Source organism: Heterodontus francisci, chromosome 17 (genome assembly GCF_036365525.1).
Source record: "Heterodontus francisci isolate sHetFra1 chromosome 17, sHetFra1.hap1, whole genome shotgun sequence".
NCBI classification, from domain to species: domain Eukaryota; kingdom Metazoa; phylum Chordata; class Chondrichthyes; order Heterodontiformes; family Heterodontidae; genus Heterodontus; species Heterodontus francisci.
Window position 1 is genome coordinate 81,780,259 of NC_090387.1, and position 17,734 is coordinate 81,797,992.

The 17,734-nt window shown below is 44.4% G+C and overlaps 1 protein-coding gene across 4 annotated transcripts in view; it reads left to right on the forward strand.

Moving 5' to 3' along the window:
* LOC137379093 (RNA-binding Raly-like protein) overlaps nt 1–17,734 on the forward strand; it is an 831,538-nt gene that overhangs the window by 646,435 nt on the left and 167,369 nt on the right. Inside the window, exon 1 of one of the 4 annotated variants that reach the window (XM_068049756.1) lies at nt 313–374. The exons of the other annotated variants lie outside the window; for them this stretch is intronic. Within the exon in view, the coding sequence (XP_067905857.1) occupies nt 328–374 (47 nt within the window). The 5' untranslated portion in view covers nt 313–327. Of the gene's footprint in view, nt 1–312; nt 375–17,734 lie in introns of those variants that run through there. 4 annotated transcript variants of the gene reach the window in all.

Below are 17,734 nucleotides of genomic sequence, written 5' to 3' on the forward strand. Positions count from 1 at the left end.
ACAAATTTCCAATCGCCGGTGTATTTCCAAACCCTAAAGCCTTGGCGTGGGATAGGGATTTGTTATTTCTCTCCCCTTTCCCATCCCCATTCCTTCGTTTTCCTCCATCACTTCATCTGGCCCTCCCTGTCCTTCCCTCCCGCCCCCTAATTTTGTGGCACCAATACAGTAAAGCATACTGCATCACAAGATCAAGTCCTCTGCCAGACAGCATTTTTTGAACACAAGCCCATGTGTGTGTGAATCTATTGCAGCAATCCCGTGAACGATTTAGAGATAAATTCTGTACAAGACTCTGCCTGCTGACCCACAGTCACAATTGAATGCATGGGGCAGTTCTCATTACACGGCCTAATGGACAATCGGAAGATAAGGTAGGTTATTAGCCGGAGTAAGGGAGTTTTGAATGTCTGTCGGTTATAGTTCTGGCAAATGTCTGATGTGTGAATTCAGGCAAATGTGTGGCTTTATCAATGCAGCAAGAAATTTGAAAATCACGAGATTTACTTTTTCTTTAATGTGCAAAATGACTATTACCCAGTGCCTGGTGCATTCTGCTGAACTGAACGGTGCCCAGCTCTTCGTGAAGAAGCAGATCTCAGGGACTGAAATCTTTACAAGCATTAGACACAGTACACAGTCCTATCGAGCAAATGCATCAGCTTGTTTTCACTGAAGGACAGAAAAAGACAATGGATAGTTCCACAGTTTATTAACAGTTTGAGGGTTGCACTGAAATTACAAGTGACGCTCCTTTGTGGAGGCACATTTGAACACTGGCTAGTCCAGTTCTGTATATTTCTTAAAGATGCCTTCTGCCAGCATTTTTTTTATCATCGAGTTGGAGCTTGCAATAGAGCAGCAATGTATTATGAATCCTGAAGCAAATACTCTGTACTCGGAGGGTTAATTTGCCTGTACGGATCCTGATTTGCTTAAATTCAATAGCCATTAATTGGCAGCTCCTAATAGTACTCGGCCACATGCTGTGCAGTGCTTTTCATGTGTTTGGCTCCGGTAGCCGGGTTAGGAGTTAAGTAAATAGCGTTTTCCTTGTGGGTCTAAAGGTGCTGAGTGACTTGACCCTTTAAAGGCACTGACTTGCACTCTGCATATCACTGAAACCAGCATAAAAGTCTGAAATTCTCATACCAAGTCCAAATGAACCGAGAAACCAAACAGAAGTACATTGCTAGGTTCTCCAAGCTCAGGAAGAGCATTTTGAGCTGTGTAACCCCAGGCTGAAGCATTGATGGTTACAGATCTGTCACCAGTGACAGTAGTGGTGGGAGAAATTTGAGGTAGTGAATTAAAAACATCAGACTTAAGGCACAATGTTAAAATGTACAGACTTCAGTGTGATTTTTCCCCATGATATCCTGACACCGATATGATAAAAGTACTGACAACGCTGGCTTTGAACGATATGCATACAATTGTTAACCTGTAAAATCTTGCTGTAGATTGTCATTCATCTAAGTGCCTGCTGTCTATTCCAGCACAAGCCAATTGGGACAATTAAGCATATATCGATGCTGAAAGCTACAGCGAAGGAGATTGTAATAGAAGGATTGACTCTGAATTGGATGCAAACTCCAAATTTCAACCCAAGACCCTTAAGAGAGGGAAAAGAGAAACAGCCCTGAGTTCATAGAATCAGAAAAACTTACAGCATAAAAGGAGGCCATTCAGCCCATCGTGCCTGTGCCTGCTCTTTGAAAGAGCTGTTCAATTAGTTCTACTCTCCTGCTCTTTACAGATAAGTAATCTGAAGTTGTTCCAGACAGCCAAGTCAAGGTAGCTGAGCCATCTTGTGGGCAAGTCCTCCGTTTTCTAAATTTCGCGCATAGTCATACGATTGCTGTTAGATGGCTTCACAACTGTAGAAGGGGCAAAATCCCATACAAAGAACTGTGAGATAAAAACCAGTGGCGAGAGGGAGGATCGATTGACAAAGGACTAACCAAAACATAGGAAGGAAAGGGAGAACAGAGGGCAAGCTGAAGAGGATAAGAGACAGGCTTTTTCTTTTGGAAATCTATTCCCTTTAAAAAGCTGGTAGTGCACTCTGTTTTAAAGATAAATAATCAGAGTGGAGTGCGGGTATCTCCATGTTAGAATTACTTGGAATAGTCTTGTAACCGTTTTTGTTTTGTGGTCAGTGGTTGGATACAGAATGGAGTTGATTTGCATACTATGAGAGGAGAAAAATGTGTCCTATCACTCACCTTCAATAGAAAAGAAAAGTTGATTTGTTATTGACACTCTTGCCAGAACAGCCTTGTTCTTCAGGCTTTGTGCAATGAATCGGGTAGTCAACCGCAGCCCCACAACAAGACTGGATTAATTCCTCCTACACGTTTCTATCAAAGCAGCCCAGATACTCTCAAATTGATTTTATTTCCATTTCAAAGCCTTTCAAAGCCAGTGATTCTCCAGAGCTCTTTGAAGTATACAATCAGTAAAGGAAGATTTTCTACCTTCCAGTTGGTACTATGTAGGTTCTCTGGTAGTGTAGTCTATCCCCACTACCGGTCCGGAGGTTTACTCTGGGTATCAACGACTCAAGACTAATTATTGTTCACACATAGCATGCTTATTCAGCGTTTCAAAATCTTATCTTCAACAGAGATTATGCTCATGCGTCCACGTAAGCTAAGTTACTTAGGTTTATCCAAGAGTCAAAACGGAGCAGATGATCAGTCCTTCTTCTGATTCTCCAAGTAGTTGATCAGACTACTTAGTACTGAGCTAGCTAGCCAGCACTGCGGAGCACATTTTCTTATACCCTGTTTCATGCATGCTGCCTGCGTGATCAGCTCGGGATGGGCCAGACCTGACTACCCGATGTACAGTGATTGGTCGGTCAGCTGTTGCTAACGTCGTGGGTGTCAACCACAGTCAGTCAACCTTTCACCGGTTTTGACATCTTTGGTCGCCTCATCTCTCAAGTTTCGACCACATTGCATAGTTAGTTCTCCGTTCTCCAGCCCTAGTCTGATAACAAGGCATTACTTCACTCCGCCGACCCCCGGTCTCCAAGCAACCAGCCCACATGGCGTATCTGTTACAAATTTAACAGCAAATTAGACATGTCTTCATCAGACCTCGCAGGTGTTAGTACATCCACTTCCCCTTCAGCAGTTCAGTAACACCACATTGCTATCTCACCACATATCCTACGTCCCTGCTGTGGACTTGTTTACCACTTTTAGCCGCACACACAACTTCCCCACGTACCAGGTTATATACAGTTCATGGGTTGGATGGTGGTCGCCTACAATAGTAGACATCAGATACCCATATTGCCATACTAGGGTCAAGTGCCAGGTTCAGTCGAGCCCAAGTACACATCACATTGATTCTTTGATTGCAGCCATTTGAATCTCTTTCATTGTGTTCAGGCAGAACAGAGCAGAGCTTGAGGTTTTAAAGGAGTTCTAATAATTAGTTCTGATGAAAGGTCACTGACCTGAAACATTAACTTTGCTTCTTTCTCCACAGATGCTGCCAGACCTGCTAAGTATTTCCAGCATTTTCTGCTTTTATTTCAGATTACCAGCATCTGTAGTATTTTGCTTTTATTCGAATAATTTGCTGTTGTGTAACCACCTTCATATTGGAGTTAAAATGTACTTTCTCGTCTCTGCACGTGGCTAGGTGATGCTGCTGCCAGCCAGCTCATGAATGCAGGGATAGAATGCAGTTCTTTTCACTGATCATCAGGCAAGTTTGGCAAATGATGACATTTGATATCCCTGCTGAAGTATGTTGTAGACCACATCTCATGATTAGTGGCTGCAGCCTTTTCATGATTGCTGTCATTCTGGTGCAGGACGTACAGTTTGGGTTTAGGTCCCAGCAACATCTGTGGTTACCATAATCATGAGAGGGTGTCTGAACACATCTCTGTGATATTATTGAAGGGTTACCTTGGTGTAAATGTAAAAATTTGCACTTATTTTGTGCTTTTACGACCTCCCAAAGCACGTTACACAACAAAGTACTTTTGCGTGTAGCCATTATTATAATATAGGAAACACAGGTAGCTAAGTTTTGCACAACAAGGTCCCAGAAACAGCAAGGAGCTAATGGCCAGATAATCTGTATTAAAGTGTTGATTGAGGGATAAATATTGGCCAAGTCACCAGGGAGAACTGCTTTTATTTTTAACTATTACCATGGGATCTTTTACATCCACCTGAGAGGGCAGATGGGACCTCAGTTTAACATCTTATCCAATAGTACTCACAGCACTGGAGTGTTAGCCTGGATTATGTGCTCAGTTCTCTGCACTGGTGCTTAAACCCACAGCCTTATGACTCAGAGTCAAGAGTGCAGCCCACCGAGTCACAGCTGACACTTTCCATTTGCATCAAAATTCACTGGTTTGCATACCTTTGGATTGGTTCAGCGTGCAGGAAAAAGACTTAATTGAAAGAACTCTTCTGGTTTCTGGTACGTGCGCAGCCTTGATTTTAATTGTCAGTGGGTTTCCGGTGCGAATCTATGCTAACGAGTTCCTTTCTGCCCAGCCACGGCAGGATGAGGCCCAGCTGGTTTTAACAACCAGGCTTCGTTGAATATTGCATTGGCCAACTTCCCTCCTCTTCAAGCTAGAAGTTGTCAGGAAGCAGTGGAAAAACTAGTCCAGAGGCCACTGGCCAACACAAGATTGGTTGATTGTTGATATTGGATTCTGGGCAGGGGATGGGAGAATTGGGTTCAGGAAGTGGGAAGGGTCAGGGCAAGGACTGTGCATTGTAGGGGTTTGGAGGGAGACAGAAAACTCAGCTTTCCTTGTGTGTCTCCTGCTCCCCATGGCCTTACCAAGGCAAGGAAAACACTTGACCTTTATCAACCTCCTCTGGTGCTGATGCTCTCCAGTTGGAGAGACAAAACTGCTTCCCTGCTCAGTGAATTAAAACGTAAAGAAGGACCTCACTCGGATTTCAGCAGGTGGCCTTACTGCCTGCTTAAGAGAATAGGATTCTGGTAGCTCCAGAGTGATTCATTTTAACTACCCGCCAGAACAATATCTACTGGGTACGTAGGGTTAAAGCTGCACTTAGATTTCTCTTCAGCATTCAATGCCTTATATTTCAAGAATATACTGAACCAAATTGCACTTCCTAGCAACTTGGGAGTTGTTACTGCTCCTCTATATGACTTGAATTGCACTGTCCACAATCATGGCTTAGCCTTCTCTGTAGGGCAAGTTGGCCAGATTCTATTGAATCTATGGCAAACCACCCGGACAGGCAGCCACATAAGTCCTTTTTCCAAAGCACTCCTTGTTGGCTTCACTGAAGAGCGGTGTGGACATTGTCCAAGGAAATGTCCTTGGACTGCATGGTCCTACTCTCCAACCAATTAGCAGAGTGCAGATTGTGCAGAAAATTTCAAATGCTGGAAACATACAACCAGCATTTGGAAGAGAAAAGGCATGTGGAAACTTTTCATTCTATTCTCTGTTAGATGCTTTCAAACATGCTGCGTATTTCTAGTATTCTCTGTCTTTATGTAGATGGGTATGGAAGCAAGTCTGCCTTGGAAAGGAGGAAAGAAAGAGGCTTGTGCCATTTTGATGTAGCTTTACATATATTATACTTGAAATAAATAGACTCCTGCTTTATCTCCAATATTAGTGCAGAAATTCTCCAAGGTATATGCTACCGTTCATCTGTTTCTTCGCAATATAAATTGTATAATGATCACACAGCCACACATGGTGCGCCCATCACACAGAAAATGCAGAGCCTACTCTTGATTAGGTTATCTCAACTAGCCAATGCCTTGTAACCCCATCATTCAATGAACCCATTCCCTGCCCTGCAAATTGTGAGACTGGTAATAAAAAGCATGGCTGGACAGGGCAAGAAACGTGAAAAATAAATCCTTCCAACAGTTTACAAAATATTGGCCAACATGAGGGAAGAAAACCAGAGCTGTTCCCCAATAGTATATATTTCCTCCCCGGGTTAAAAGTGCCTCTATTTCAAGTACCTCCAGGGTTAGTTGATTTCACTGGAGCTGAAATAACAGCACTGTATTTGACCTTTGCACTTGTGAACTAGGAAGATAAAAAATTAACCAGAAGCCCTGTTGGTCTTTGCCATCCTTGCTGGAAGTCCATGCGTTGCGCTTGTGTGTGTGCTGGATGAGGGCAGGCTCAGTTATGAAGCCCCTTGCAAACGTTCAGTATCTGGGGTCACACGTGAAGAATGGCCACTGGGGTGAGTTATTGGAGGGAAACACAGTGCTGTGGGGCTATACTTGCAGAAGCAGTCAGCGGTCTTAGGAGAGGAAGACATCTGGTGCTCTGGGGCCATACTTGGGCAATGAGTCAATGCCATCGGAGAAGTGGGCAGCTGATGCTGAGGCCAGACACAGGCTAAAAACGAAGCTCCAAGCAATCCTGGAGTCTTCACAGACTTGACACTTAAACAGGTCTAATCAATGCAGAGCAATAATCAGCAAATCCAATAGGATGTTGAACTACATCAGCAAAACAGTATATTATGAGATACAGGAAAGTAATGATCAAACTTATAGTGCTCTGGTTACACCTGCATCAGTTCTAGTCATGAAGACACAAGAGGGGCATTCAAGTACCATTGGCAATGCAGAGAAGAGCCACAAGGCAGATTCCAGTCAGGTATACGATTTATGGAAAGAAAATGGAGAAACCCGGGCTTGTCAGACTGCAAAAGGAGGTTTCTGAGGGGGGCTTTTATCAGGGTATATCGAAAATTTAACCCAGAATATTACTTCAAACTAAATTTCAAGATCAAGGCACACAGGTTCAAACTGGAAAAGCATAGTTTTAAGACGGATATCAAGCAATTCCTCCCCAAAGAGAGTGATCATCATGTGGATTAGAGGAGGGCATAAACCTTGGAATTCATTGAAGCAACTATCGGATGCTACAATGGGGGGGATGTTAGGATCTCTGAGTGGATGAATGAAGGTGGGCTGAATTGCCTTTCTCGTCAATAATTAATTATCTTGTGAACTTGTGATGAGTTTCGATTTCAGTACAGTAAAGATACAGGAGGAGAAGGACCTTTCATGTGTTTACAGAATAGCATCGATAAAATGGAAAGCGAGGTTACAAAGGACCAAGGTTTGATGCTTGAGGTACAGCACTTAAAAACCTCCACATTGAAAACAGGCAGAGATTAAGGATGGTTCTCTGTTTTTAGGCCATTAATTCCCCTCTAAACAGCACATAACCATTTGAGGGAAGCAAATAGGACAGACCTACAGACATTGAGGGCAGTAACCCCTTGTGGTGGAGAATATGGACAGGACAGAGTTATAACACATCATCCACTTTGCTGTCCGGCTTTGGATGAAGTAGGCAATACAACTGGCAAACAATTCTACCCAAAACCAACATTTTTGGCTAGAAGTCAGGTTTGCACTTGATTGAAACCAGTCGGAGAAATAGTGATTTTCCCCCAGGACAAAAATGTTCTAAAAATGAGTTTTATATAAAAAAAAACAATTTATAAACTATTTCCCAGAAGCTTGCAAAAACTACATTACTCAATGAAAGCAGCCCATTGAGTCTGTTCAAAATCATATCACAAATTCAATTAAACTATAATTTTAAAAATAACATTGTAAAAACATCTGTTTTTTGTTGCCTTCAGGGAACTATATTTTTGTAACCTATGTATAAAAGTGTGTTACATGGTGGCAAACTGATAAACTATTGATAATGAGAGATAATTGAAAGAAAGAAGGAACATGTGTTTTTTTTTAATTCATTCCTGGGCTATGGGTGTCACTTGTAAGGTCAACATTTATTGCCCATCCCTAATTGTGCTTTAGAAGGTGGTGGTGAGCCTCCTAGTTGAACTGCTGCAGTCAATGTGGTGAAGGTGCTCCCACAGTACTGCTAAGAAGGGAATTATGGATTTTGACCCACTGATGATGAAGGAATGGTGATTTGTGTCTCACAGAATCACAGGTCGAGATGGGATGTGGCTTGGTTGGGAACCTGGAGGTGATGGTATTCCCATCTGCTTGCTGTACTGTCCATCTAGGTAATGGAGGTTCTGGATTTGGGAGGCCCTGTCAAAGAAACACAGGCAAGTGGCTGCAGTAATTCCTGAGGGTGGTACACGTTGCAGCGACAGTGCAATGATGTTGGAGGGAGTGGATGTTTGGGGTGGTGGATAGGATGCCAATCAAGCAGACTACTTTGTCCTGGATGGCCATGAGCTTCTTGAGTATTGTTGCAGCTACATCCTTCCGGGCAAGTGGAGAGTATTCCTGACTTGTCTCTTGTAGGTGGTGGAAAGGCTTTAGGGAGTCGGGGGGTAAGCCAGACACACAGAATTCCCATGCATTTACATGGCTGATCCTTGGTGGCAAATTTTGTCTGATGACTTCCTGTGAAGAGCACAGGGGCATTTTACTGCATTAAAGGCACTATATAAATGCAAGTTTTTGTTGCTGCTTCTTCTTTTTCTTCTTCTTCTTCCTGCATAAATGTGTGGTGATGTTCACACAAGGGGCTGTACTCAATGCTTTCCCCTGTGGCGGGTTTGGAGGAGGGGAGAGCATTTAATCGGGTGGGATGATGGCAGGTGGAGACCCTGCCACCTTTCTGCTCCACCCCCAATTAAGTCCACAGCAGGATGGTCTGCGAACGGCCTTCCCACCCGCCGCCAATTAAAGCCCTTAAGTGGGCAATTAATGCCTGATTAAGGGTCTCTTCCCCCTGCTGTTGGTATTAACCAAGTGACAGGCGAGCCTGTTGCCACATCGTGGGGAGCACAACATGCAAACGCGTGCAGGTTGCTTTTGGTCTCCCGGGGTGAGGGTCCCTCATTCAAAGACACTTAGTGCTTGATCGAGAGACCTCTACAATCTCCTCCCCCATGACCCCCACCCTGCCAAACCCCTCCCGCCATTGCTCACCACTGGCCTGGGTCCATCGACGATCCTGGGCTTTGGTTGGGTGCATTTCCGGCAGCAGCTACTGCCTCCATGATGGCACTGCTCAGTAAAAGAGCCGCCAGCCTCTGATTGGCTGGCAGCTCTCAAGGTCCCCAAGGTCCTGATCCCAGGAAAGTCCTGCTGCTGCCCAAGTCAGTGTTTGATTGGCATGTAATGCGGCGGGCCTTCCCAAAAAGAGGCAATGTGGGGCTGTGGCTGGTTCTTCAGTCAGCGGACAAAACCCCTGCCGCCTCCATTAAATACTGCCCAAGATGATTGGCATTGTGATTTAATTATGCAGGTTTAGCAAGAAAGTACCTGAGGTAATAAGTGGCAAAGCTAAGCTCTATGTGTCTTGTAGGCCATCAGAGAAGAGTGAACGTGTTGGGGATCACTTTTTATTCAAATATCTCCCATTTCACATTCAAAAAGAATAACAATTCTTCAAAAATGTTGAATGTTGTATCCTGAGGGAGCGCATCTTTTGAGGGTTGGGAGACCCAGGATAAATTCCCCAACCAAGCTGAGGTTTCCATTACAATCAGTGGAGCTACTCTCAGTCTCACAGAGCTCCTGACCTTCAGCAGAGCAGCAAAGACGCGAGGAAACCTGACATGGTAGATCTCAGCTTAGCCAAGAAATTTTATGTTTAATTTTCCTGTCTTCTCTGCTTTCTGAAGCCGTTGGATCCTTGCTTGGTTTTATAACCACCATTCCCTCAGTTAAGGTATTCATATTTGAACCTTGACAGTGAGTGTTGGCATGTTCCCACTCCAGAGACTGGTGTGCATAATCGGTCCAGTGGAGTGCTGCACTGTCGGGGGTGCCATCTTTTGGATGAGGCGTTAAATCGAGGCCCCATCTCCCTGCTGAGGTGAATATAAAGGATGCCATGGCACTATTTCAAAGAAGAGGGGAGTTCTCCCCAATGTCCTGGCCAATACTTATCCCTTAGCCAAAATCACTAAAGACAGATTCTTCAGTCATTATCACATTGCTATTTGTGGGAGCTTGCTGTGCACAAATTGGCTGCCTGCATTTCCTACAAGACAACAGTGACTACACTTCAAAAGTACTTCATTGGCTGTAAAATGCTTTGGGATGTCCTATGATTGTGAAATGCAAGTCTTTCTTTGCTTTTTAACCCAAGGCCAAATAGCCTACTGAAGTCTAGTGAAGTATCAGAAGCTTGCTGTTTTTTTAATTGAAATCGAGTATGGTAACCAGATCAAAGGAGCAAGGGCACATCAGCATAAACTCTTCGTGTGACAAAAGATTGTGATTTTGCTGTTAAGCTGCAGTCAGCCTTGGTCAAGCATTTTGGGCATTTCCCGTGAAGCAATGCCTATTATCTCAGTTAATTTTTTAATTTATTCATTCTTAGAATGTGGGCATCGCTGGCAAGGCCAGCATTTATTACCCATCCCTAATTGTCCTTGAGAAAGTGGTGGTGAGCCACCTTCTTGACTGCAGTCTAAGTGGTGTAGGTACACCCACAGTGCTGTTAGGGAGGGAGTTCCAGAATTTTGACCAAACACTGAGCATCTGTCTGCCAATATGAATCCTGGCACTCTACAGCTCCCAATCTTGCTCTAATTTCACTCTATATTCAGCAGTTTCAGTTTGCACTGAATCATTTTGGACAAGGTGTAGGGCTTTGTGATTGTAAGGGTTTTCAAGTAATTGGAGTCAAAGACCATTTAAGTATAACTACTGAAGGACAATCACTTCCAACTGATTATAGACCATTTTCTTTACAGTGAATTGTTTAAATCTGTCCAGTCTGTCAGGCAGCAAGAGAATAGTGAAGGAAATCATCCACTCAACGGTGCTCTATGGATTAAGCATATTTGATAGTACAGTATATAATGGAAAGGACATGTTTATCCATTGTATCTTTTGTGCCCTTGTGAGTTGTCCCACCAGTACAGCTGCGGAACAGAGAGTGCCATCTTTCTCTCCTTATTCCCTTTCAGTAGTCTAAATAGGCAGGCCAAAATCATTTTCCATAAACTTTTTATGAAAGGCCATGGGGGTGACAGTTGTCATGGGCCGTAGCATGAAATGGGCAATGCCAAATCGACAGTCCGTTTTACACACTGCCCCATTTTGTTTTCCAAGATGATTTTCACCCCTCATGTATTTACATTTCCCACAAGAGAAAATTTAACATAGTCCTTTGGCTGTAGTCTAGATGTGCCCTTGGTATCATTACTCCCAACTGTTATTTTGCTTTTCCTTTATTTGGAAAGCAAGTATCAGGTGAGACTTTACCGAAGTAATTTCCTGCTGGACAGACTAGCCATTTTCACTTTTCATATCTATGCTGTGTACCTAGCTCCCAGGCAGGAATGCAGCCTAGCAAGCAAGGAGACCTGCTGATGTTAACAGCCAGGCCTTGTTATTATGCTACTGGCCAATTTCCCAACCAGTAAAGGCAGCAGGTGGCCACAGTGGAGGACATAAAGGAATGGTCCCCGGCACTGAGGTAAGTGATCAGGACGGGGGTTGGGACAGGGGAATTGAAGCCCAAACACAGAGGTTGGGGGTTGCTCATGTGGCCCGTGGCTTCATGTAGGGCCCAAAGGAGCTAGTTTAATGGTGACCATGAAACCATTGTCGATTGTTGTAAAAACCCATCTGGTTCGCTGATATTCTTTAGGGAAGGAAATCTGCTGTCCTTACCTGGTCTGGCCTACATGAGACTGCAGACTCACAGCAATGTGGTTGACTGTTAACTGCCCTCTGAAATGGCCTAGCAAGCTGCTCAGTTCAAGGGCAATTAGGGATGGGCTATAAATGATGGCCTAGCCAGCGATGCCTACATCCCACAACTGAATAAAAAAAACTACTCCAGGACTCACAAGGAAAGTACAAAACATTAGAATTAACTTCCTTGCTGGGCTTCTGCTGGCCCTGGATCCATGTCCCGATGTGAAGACAAGGTCAGGTAGTTTCTTTCTCATCACCTGGCACAGGTCCAGTCTGGTAACTCAGTCATGCAGGACTTGGTCAGCTGGGTCAGTAGGGGCACTACTGAGCTACTCTTGATGGTGAACCTTGAAGTCTCTCAGCTAAAGTCCATTTTGTATCCTTTCTTCTCTCAAGTGCTTCGCCTGACTGATATTCTAAATGAAAGAATACTGATCCATCAGTCAAGTGGGAGAGAGGGTGGTCGGTTATGATCACCATGAAATTTGACCTTGTTTGAAATTTCATGGTGTCTAGACTCAATGTTGTGGACTTCCAGGACCCCTCCACTATGTATACCACTGCACTCCCACCTCTAGTGAGTCTACCTTGTCAATGGGACAGAACGTACCCAAGGATGGTAATGGAGAGGTCTGGGACGTTGGCTGATAGGTGTACTGACAGAGTCATAGCTGTGTCAAGATATCGCTTGACTAGTTTATGGTTCAGTTCTCCCGAGCTGAGAACACTGCAGGGTTGATTGAGTTGTGACTGCCTAAGCCTTAAGGTACGATGCCTGGGCATGCTAGGTCAGGAGATTGCATAGTTCTGGGTGGGTGGGGAGTGTTGTACTGTGAGCCATTAGATGAGCCCAATGCCTGACATTTTTGTACATTCATCTGTCTACCTGATTATTTTTCCTTATTTTTGAACTTTGAAGCAATTGTTTGCAACGGATTAGCTTGCTAGGTTAATAAGAGTCAACCAGGCCCTGTGGGACTGGAGCCACATATAGACTGGGTATGGATGACAGGCTCCCTTCTCATCAAAAACAAATCATCCCAGCACTCTACACAGCCAGTTAACATGCCTTTAAAATGTAGTCACTGTTGTGTAGAAAATGTGGCAGCCAATTTGTGCATAGCAAGATCCCAAAAAGAACAATGACCAGTCCATCTTTTTTTCTGTCGTTGATTGAGGGTTGGATTTTTTTTGCAGCAAATTACCAGATTTATTGAATCTGATTTCACAACTTGCCAATGTTGGGATTTGAAACCATGTATTCCAATACCATAACTACAGCAACACCTTAACCCAGGCATTTTATCCATGAAATGTTGGAGCAAAAGTATAAACTGTTATTTAACTAGTCACTACCAGAATCATGTTCTTCCATTTTTAGGCTCATTCTAACCATCAAGCCTGAATCCATCATAGCCATTAAGTTGACAGGTTATCACAATTCTTTAAAAGGAAGAAAAACTTGCATTTCTCCAGAACTTACAAATAACATTCACACCACACAAAAGACAGACCTTCTCCAAAAAGAGAGAATCCCCGACCATCAACACCCTGGGGGGGGGGGGGGGGGGGGGGGCGGGTTACCATTGACCAGAAACCAGGCATATAAATACTGTGGCTACAAGAGTAGATCAGAGGCTGGGAATTCTGCGGCGAGTAACTCACCTCCTGTCTCCCCAAAGCCTGTCCACCATCTACAAGGCAAAAGTCAGGAGTGTGATGGAATACTCTCCACTTGCCTGGATGGGTGCAGCTCCAACAACACTCAAGAAGCTCGACACCATCCAGGACAAAGCAGCTCACTTGATTGGCACCCCATCCACCACCTTAAACATTCATTCCCTCCATTACTGATGTACAGTGGCAGCAGTGTGTACCATCTACAAGATGCACTGCAGCAGCTCGCCAAGGCTCCTTTGACAGCACCTTCCAAACCCGCGACCTATACCACCTAGGAGGACAAGGGCAGCAGACACTTGGAAACACCACCACCTGCAAGTTCCCCTCCAAGCCACACACCATTCTGACTTGGAACTATATCACCATTCCTTCACCATCGCTGGGTCAAAATCCTGGAACTCCCTTCTAAACAGCACTGTGGGTTTACCTACCCCACAGGGACTGCAGTAGTTCAAGAAGGAGGTTCACCACCACCTTCTCCAGGGCAGTTAGGGATGGGTAATAAATGCTGGCCTTGTCAGCGATGCCCACATCCCATGAATGAAAAAAACCTTCTATGTCACCAAAGCACTTTACAGCCAATTATGAACTTTTCAGATGTAGCTTCTGTTGTGATGTGGGAAATGCAGCAGCAAAAACAGCGATGAGATAATGACATGATAATCTGCTTCAGTGATGTTGGCTGAGGGATAAGCATTGGCCAGTACAGTGGGGGATAACTCCCCTGCTCTTCTTCGAATAGTGCCACGGGATCTTTTACATCCACCTGAGAGAGCAGATGGGGCCTTGGTTTATCCTCTCATTCGAACGCCGGCAGCTCCAATGGTACAGCACTCCCTCGGTACTGCACTGGAGTATCAACCTAGATGATGTGCTTAAGTCTCTGGAGTGGGACTTTAACACACAACTTTCTGATTCAGAGGAGAGAATGCTGCTCATTGGGCCAGGGCTGATGTACAGTTATGTACACTGCTTTCCTGTCAATTCCAGGATTTGGATCAAAGGCTATAATGTCTATGTGCTAACGCTGGCCTGTTCCTTTAAGGCCACTGCTCAGACATTCCTTCTAAGGAAGTCAACTTAGATCCTGTAGTCAATTAGAGGTTCTGACGAAAGGTCGATGGTCTGAAACATTGTGGGTTTTTAACATGGGGGAGCGGGTAGGATTGGGTGCAAGTGAGCGCCACAGGAACCTGGCTGCACCCCACTGACTTCCATGTTTCACTGCGGCAGGACAGAGGATGGGCAGCCCATCTGCTCCCAGGAGGTGGATGGGCATTTTAACTCAGTTAATGAGGCTGGAAGCCTCGGATTTAACCTGCATAGCATGTTTAACTGTGGCCGGCTGTGTTTCCCAGGCCTCTGGAAAGCCGGCAGCTGCAGTACGTCAAAGATAGTCTTGGGGAGAAGGCAAGTGCCTTCACAGTACTACTTGTGGGCCAGGAGGAGGGGGAGGTGCTTCCTCCAAACACACCAAGATCCTCCCCATCATCAGATACCCTCTCCATACACTGTCCCTTCCCCGGAGTCAGGGATGGCTGCTCTTCAGGATCATACTACTGTTCAGGGTTGGGGATAGCTCCCCTTTGGGATCAGATTCTCCCCTCCCACCCCCAACTTCCCAGGGCCTGAGATCAGATCTACCAGGTTCTGTGGCCTCCCCCAGGGTGCTCCCCACCCACTTGCCAGTCAGGCTGACATCGAGGCAACAAACCTGTCAGGTCCAAAACTCCACTGCATGCGGAGAAACATCCGGTTTTCTCACACGCTACCCGAAAGCAACGCCAAGCCCCCCACCCCTCCCCACCCACCCACAACTGCTCCTAGCGCACTGACCAGTAAAAATTCCCTCTATCCCCCTCCACTCGTTAACTCAGTTTTTCTCTCCTCAGATGCTGCCTGACCTGCTGAACGTTTCCTGCATATTCTTGTTTTTATTTCAAATTCGCAGCAGCTTGCTTTTCTTTCAGAGAATAATGATGATCATCGCAAGTTCCTCTCGATTGGCAACTGCCTAATTCTAGAATCATAGAATTGTAGAGCACAGTAGGAGGCCATTCAGTCCATCGAGTCTGTGCCGTGCTTATAGGGAGGTTAGAAAAAGCAACACAGAATCATTTGAGTGCCGTGCCTTTCCCCTTTTAAACACTTATTTTCAGTTGTGATGAGTTGGTGGTTTGTGATGTCTGCTGTGCGATGGAAAATTTCAGCATTTTTACACAAATAGACAAGGAGCTAATTAGTAAAAAAAAGAAAGATTTGCATTATATCGGGCCTTTCACAACCTCAGAATATCCCAAAATGCTTTACTGCCAATGAAGTACTTTTGAAGTGTAGTCACTGTTTGTAATGGAGGAGACACAGCAGCCAATTTTCACGCAGCAAAGCTCCACAAACAGCAATGTGATAATGACCAGATAATCTGTTTTTGTGATGTTGGTTGTGGGGGGATAAATATTGATCAGGATAGATCTCGCCTCCTTTTCTTCAAAATAGTACAGAGAGGGCAGACGAGAGATCTGTTTAACATCTCATCCAAAAGACGGCACCTCCAACAATGCAGTACTCCCTCAGTTTTGCACTTGGGGAGTCAGCCTAGATTAAGTGCTCAAGTCTCTGGAGTGGGGGAAATAAAAGCCCTAACAGGCCTCAAGTGAATAAGTTCCTTCAGTTTTTCTTCCAAAAGGTAATGGGAAATGATGGCAAATGCACAACTGGTGCACTCAGCACTAAAGAGTTGACCCATTAGGTAAGTACTGTTCCAAAAAAGGGTGTTCACCCACAAAATTAACTTTCCTCTTTTCAGTTGCTGACAAGCCCTGTGAATATTCCCAGCGTTTTCTGTTTTGTTTTGCATTTGCTGTACGACTCTTTCTGTACCTCCTCGATCTCATCACTGATCACTCTGTTTTTTAAAAAAAAGTTCCGTGTTCCATCCCCTGACCAATTCCCTGATAATGCCCTCACAGGAAGAAAATTGCTGGTAAAAATGAACAAGACTAACAGTGCGTGCCCTAATATCTATGAAAATGCTGCACAGTCCCAGCTGAGTCAAGCTCCAACCTAATCATTTCTAATGAAAGTTCTATCAGTTGGCTAGGGACATTCAAAAAGGTTTTTATTATTATTCATTGAGCTAATTTTGGATACAGATCTGATGGGTATGCTGTCAGCCCTGTGTAGCTGCTCGAAGCATTGCGAAAGTCATTTGATGTTATGCTAATGGTGCGTTGCTAATACAGTCAATCAGTTCACCATTACCTACCACTACAAATATTTTGCATTGTGCCTAATGCTCCAAATGTGTAAATTGCATTCAGTTATTGCAGAATAAATGACCTAACACAGCAAAAAGCAAATTCATGCTTTTAGGTACTGCATTTGATTGGGAAGGGGGAGGAGGGGTGCTGAATCAAATCTTGATCAATGTAATGGGGATCAGGTGACTCCACTTGTACATTTTTCCCAATTGCAGCTGCACTGTGTGGAACACAAACACTGTTATCATTAACCTTGGCTGTCTGAGCAGAAGCAAGCACACACAGGTCTCTCGTGGACTATGGGCCTTCCACTTGCTGTACAGAATGAGCCTGCTGGTGACATCAGAGGGAATGTAGGGTGGGCAAGAAATAACCATTATGGATTTTCATTCAAAAGCACAACATCAGATTTCACATTTGCGCCGATGACACTGTTATGGACAGGTGGGAAATGGTGTGGCTGCTTTCCACTGGTCACTTCCTAACTGACCATAGATAGTGTTTTTGTTTAAATTAATGTTTCAGCCTCTGTGTTTTACTGGCCAAATAAACAGACAGTGACAGGTTTTCTAATGTATTTAAAACAGAAGATTAAATATTTAGTGAACAATAATCACCCGAAATGTTTGCAACATCACCCACGCATGCATTTACTCTCTCATGCACACTCAAGAGTAGATAGATAGATGGTAAAGGTTAAAAGGCTTTAAGAGTTCAAGGTGTAAAAGTCTGTTTTCAGGAAAAACTTGTGGGATCCTCTTGGAAGGTAAGTTTTAAAGTTGCAGGCCTGTTTGCTGGTTGCTTTATCCTTGCTGGGTTGCTGTAGTCTTCTGGCAGTCAACACTTCAGTTCTAAGACAGTGCTGGTATTTCTTTGTTAAATTTCCACATGTGGAGGAGTTGGTCAGAGGAGACTCTCTTATTTCTCTGCTGTAGTTGGTTGCCAACTCGTCTCAGCAGGGTTCAACAGTCTTGGCTGAAATTGATATATATCTCTCTCTGTCAGCCTTGTGCTGGAATTCAAGATGGCTTTTGATGTTCTCTCTCTCTGGCTGGAGATCTCAGACAGACTGTTCTGATGTTTTGATGACTGATGACTCCCTCTGTTCTCCAAAAAAGTTACCTTTAAAG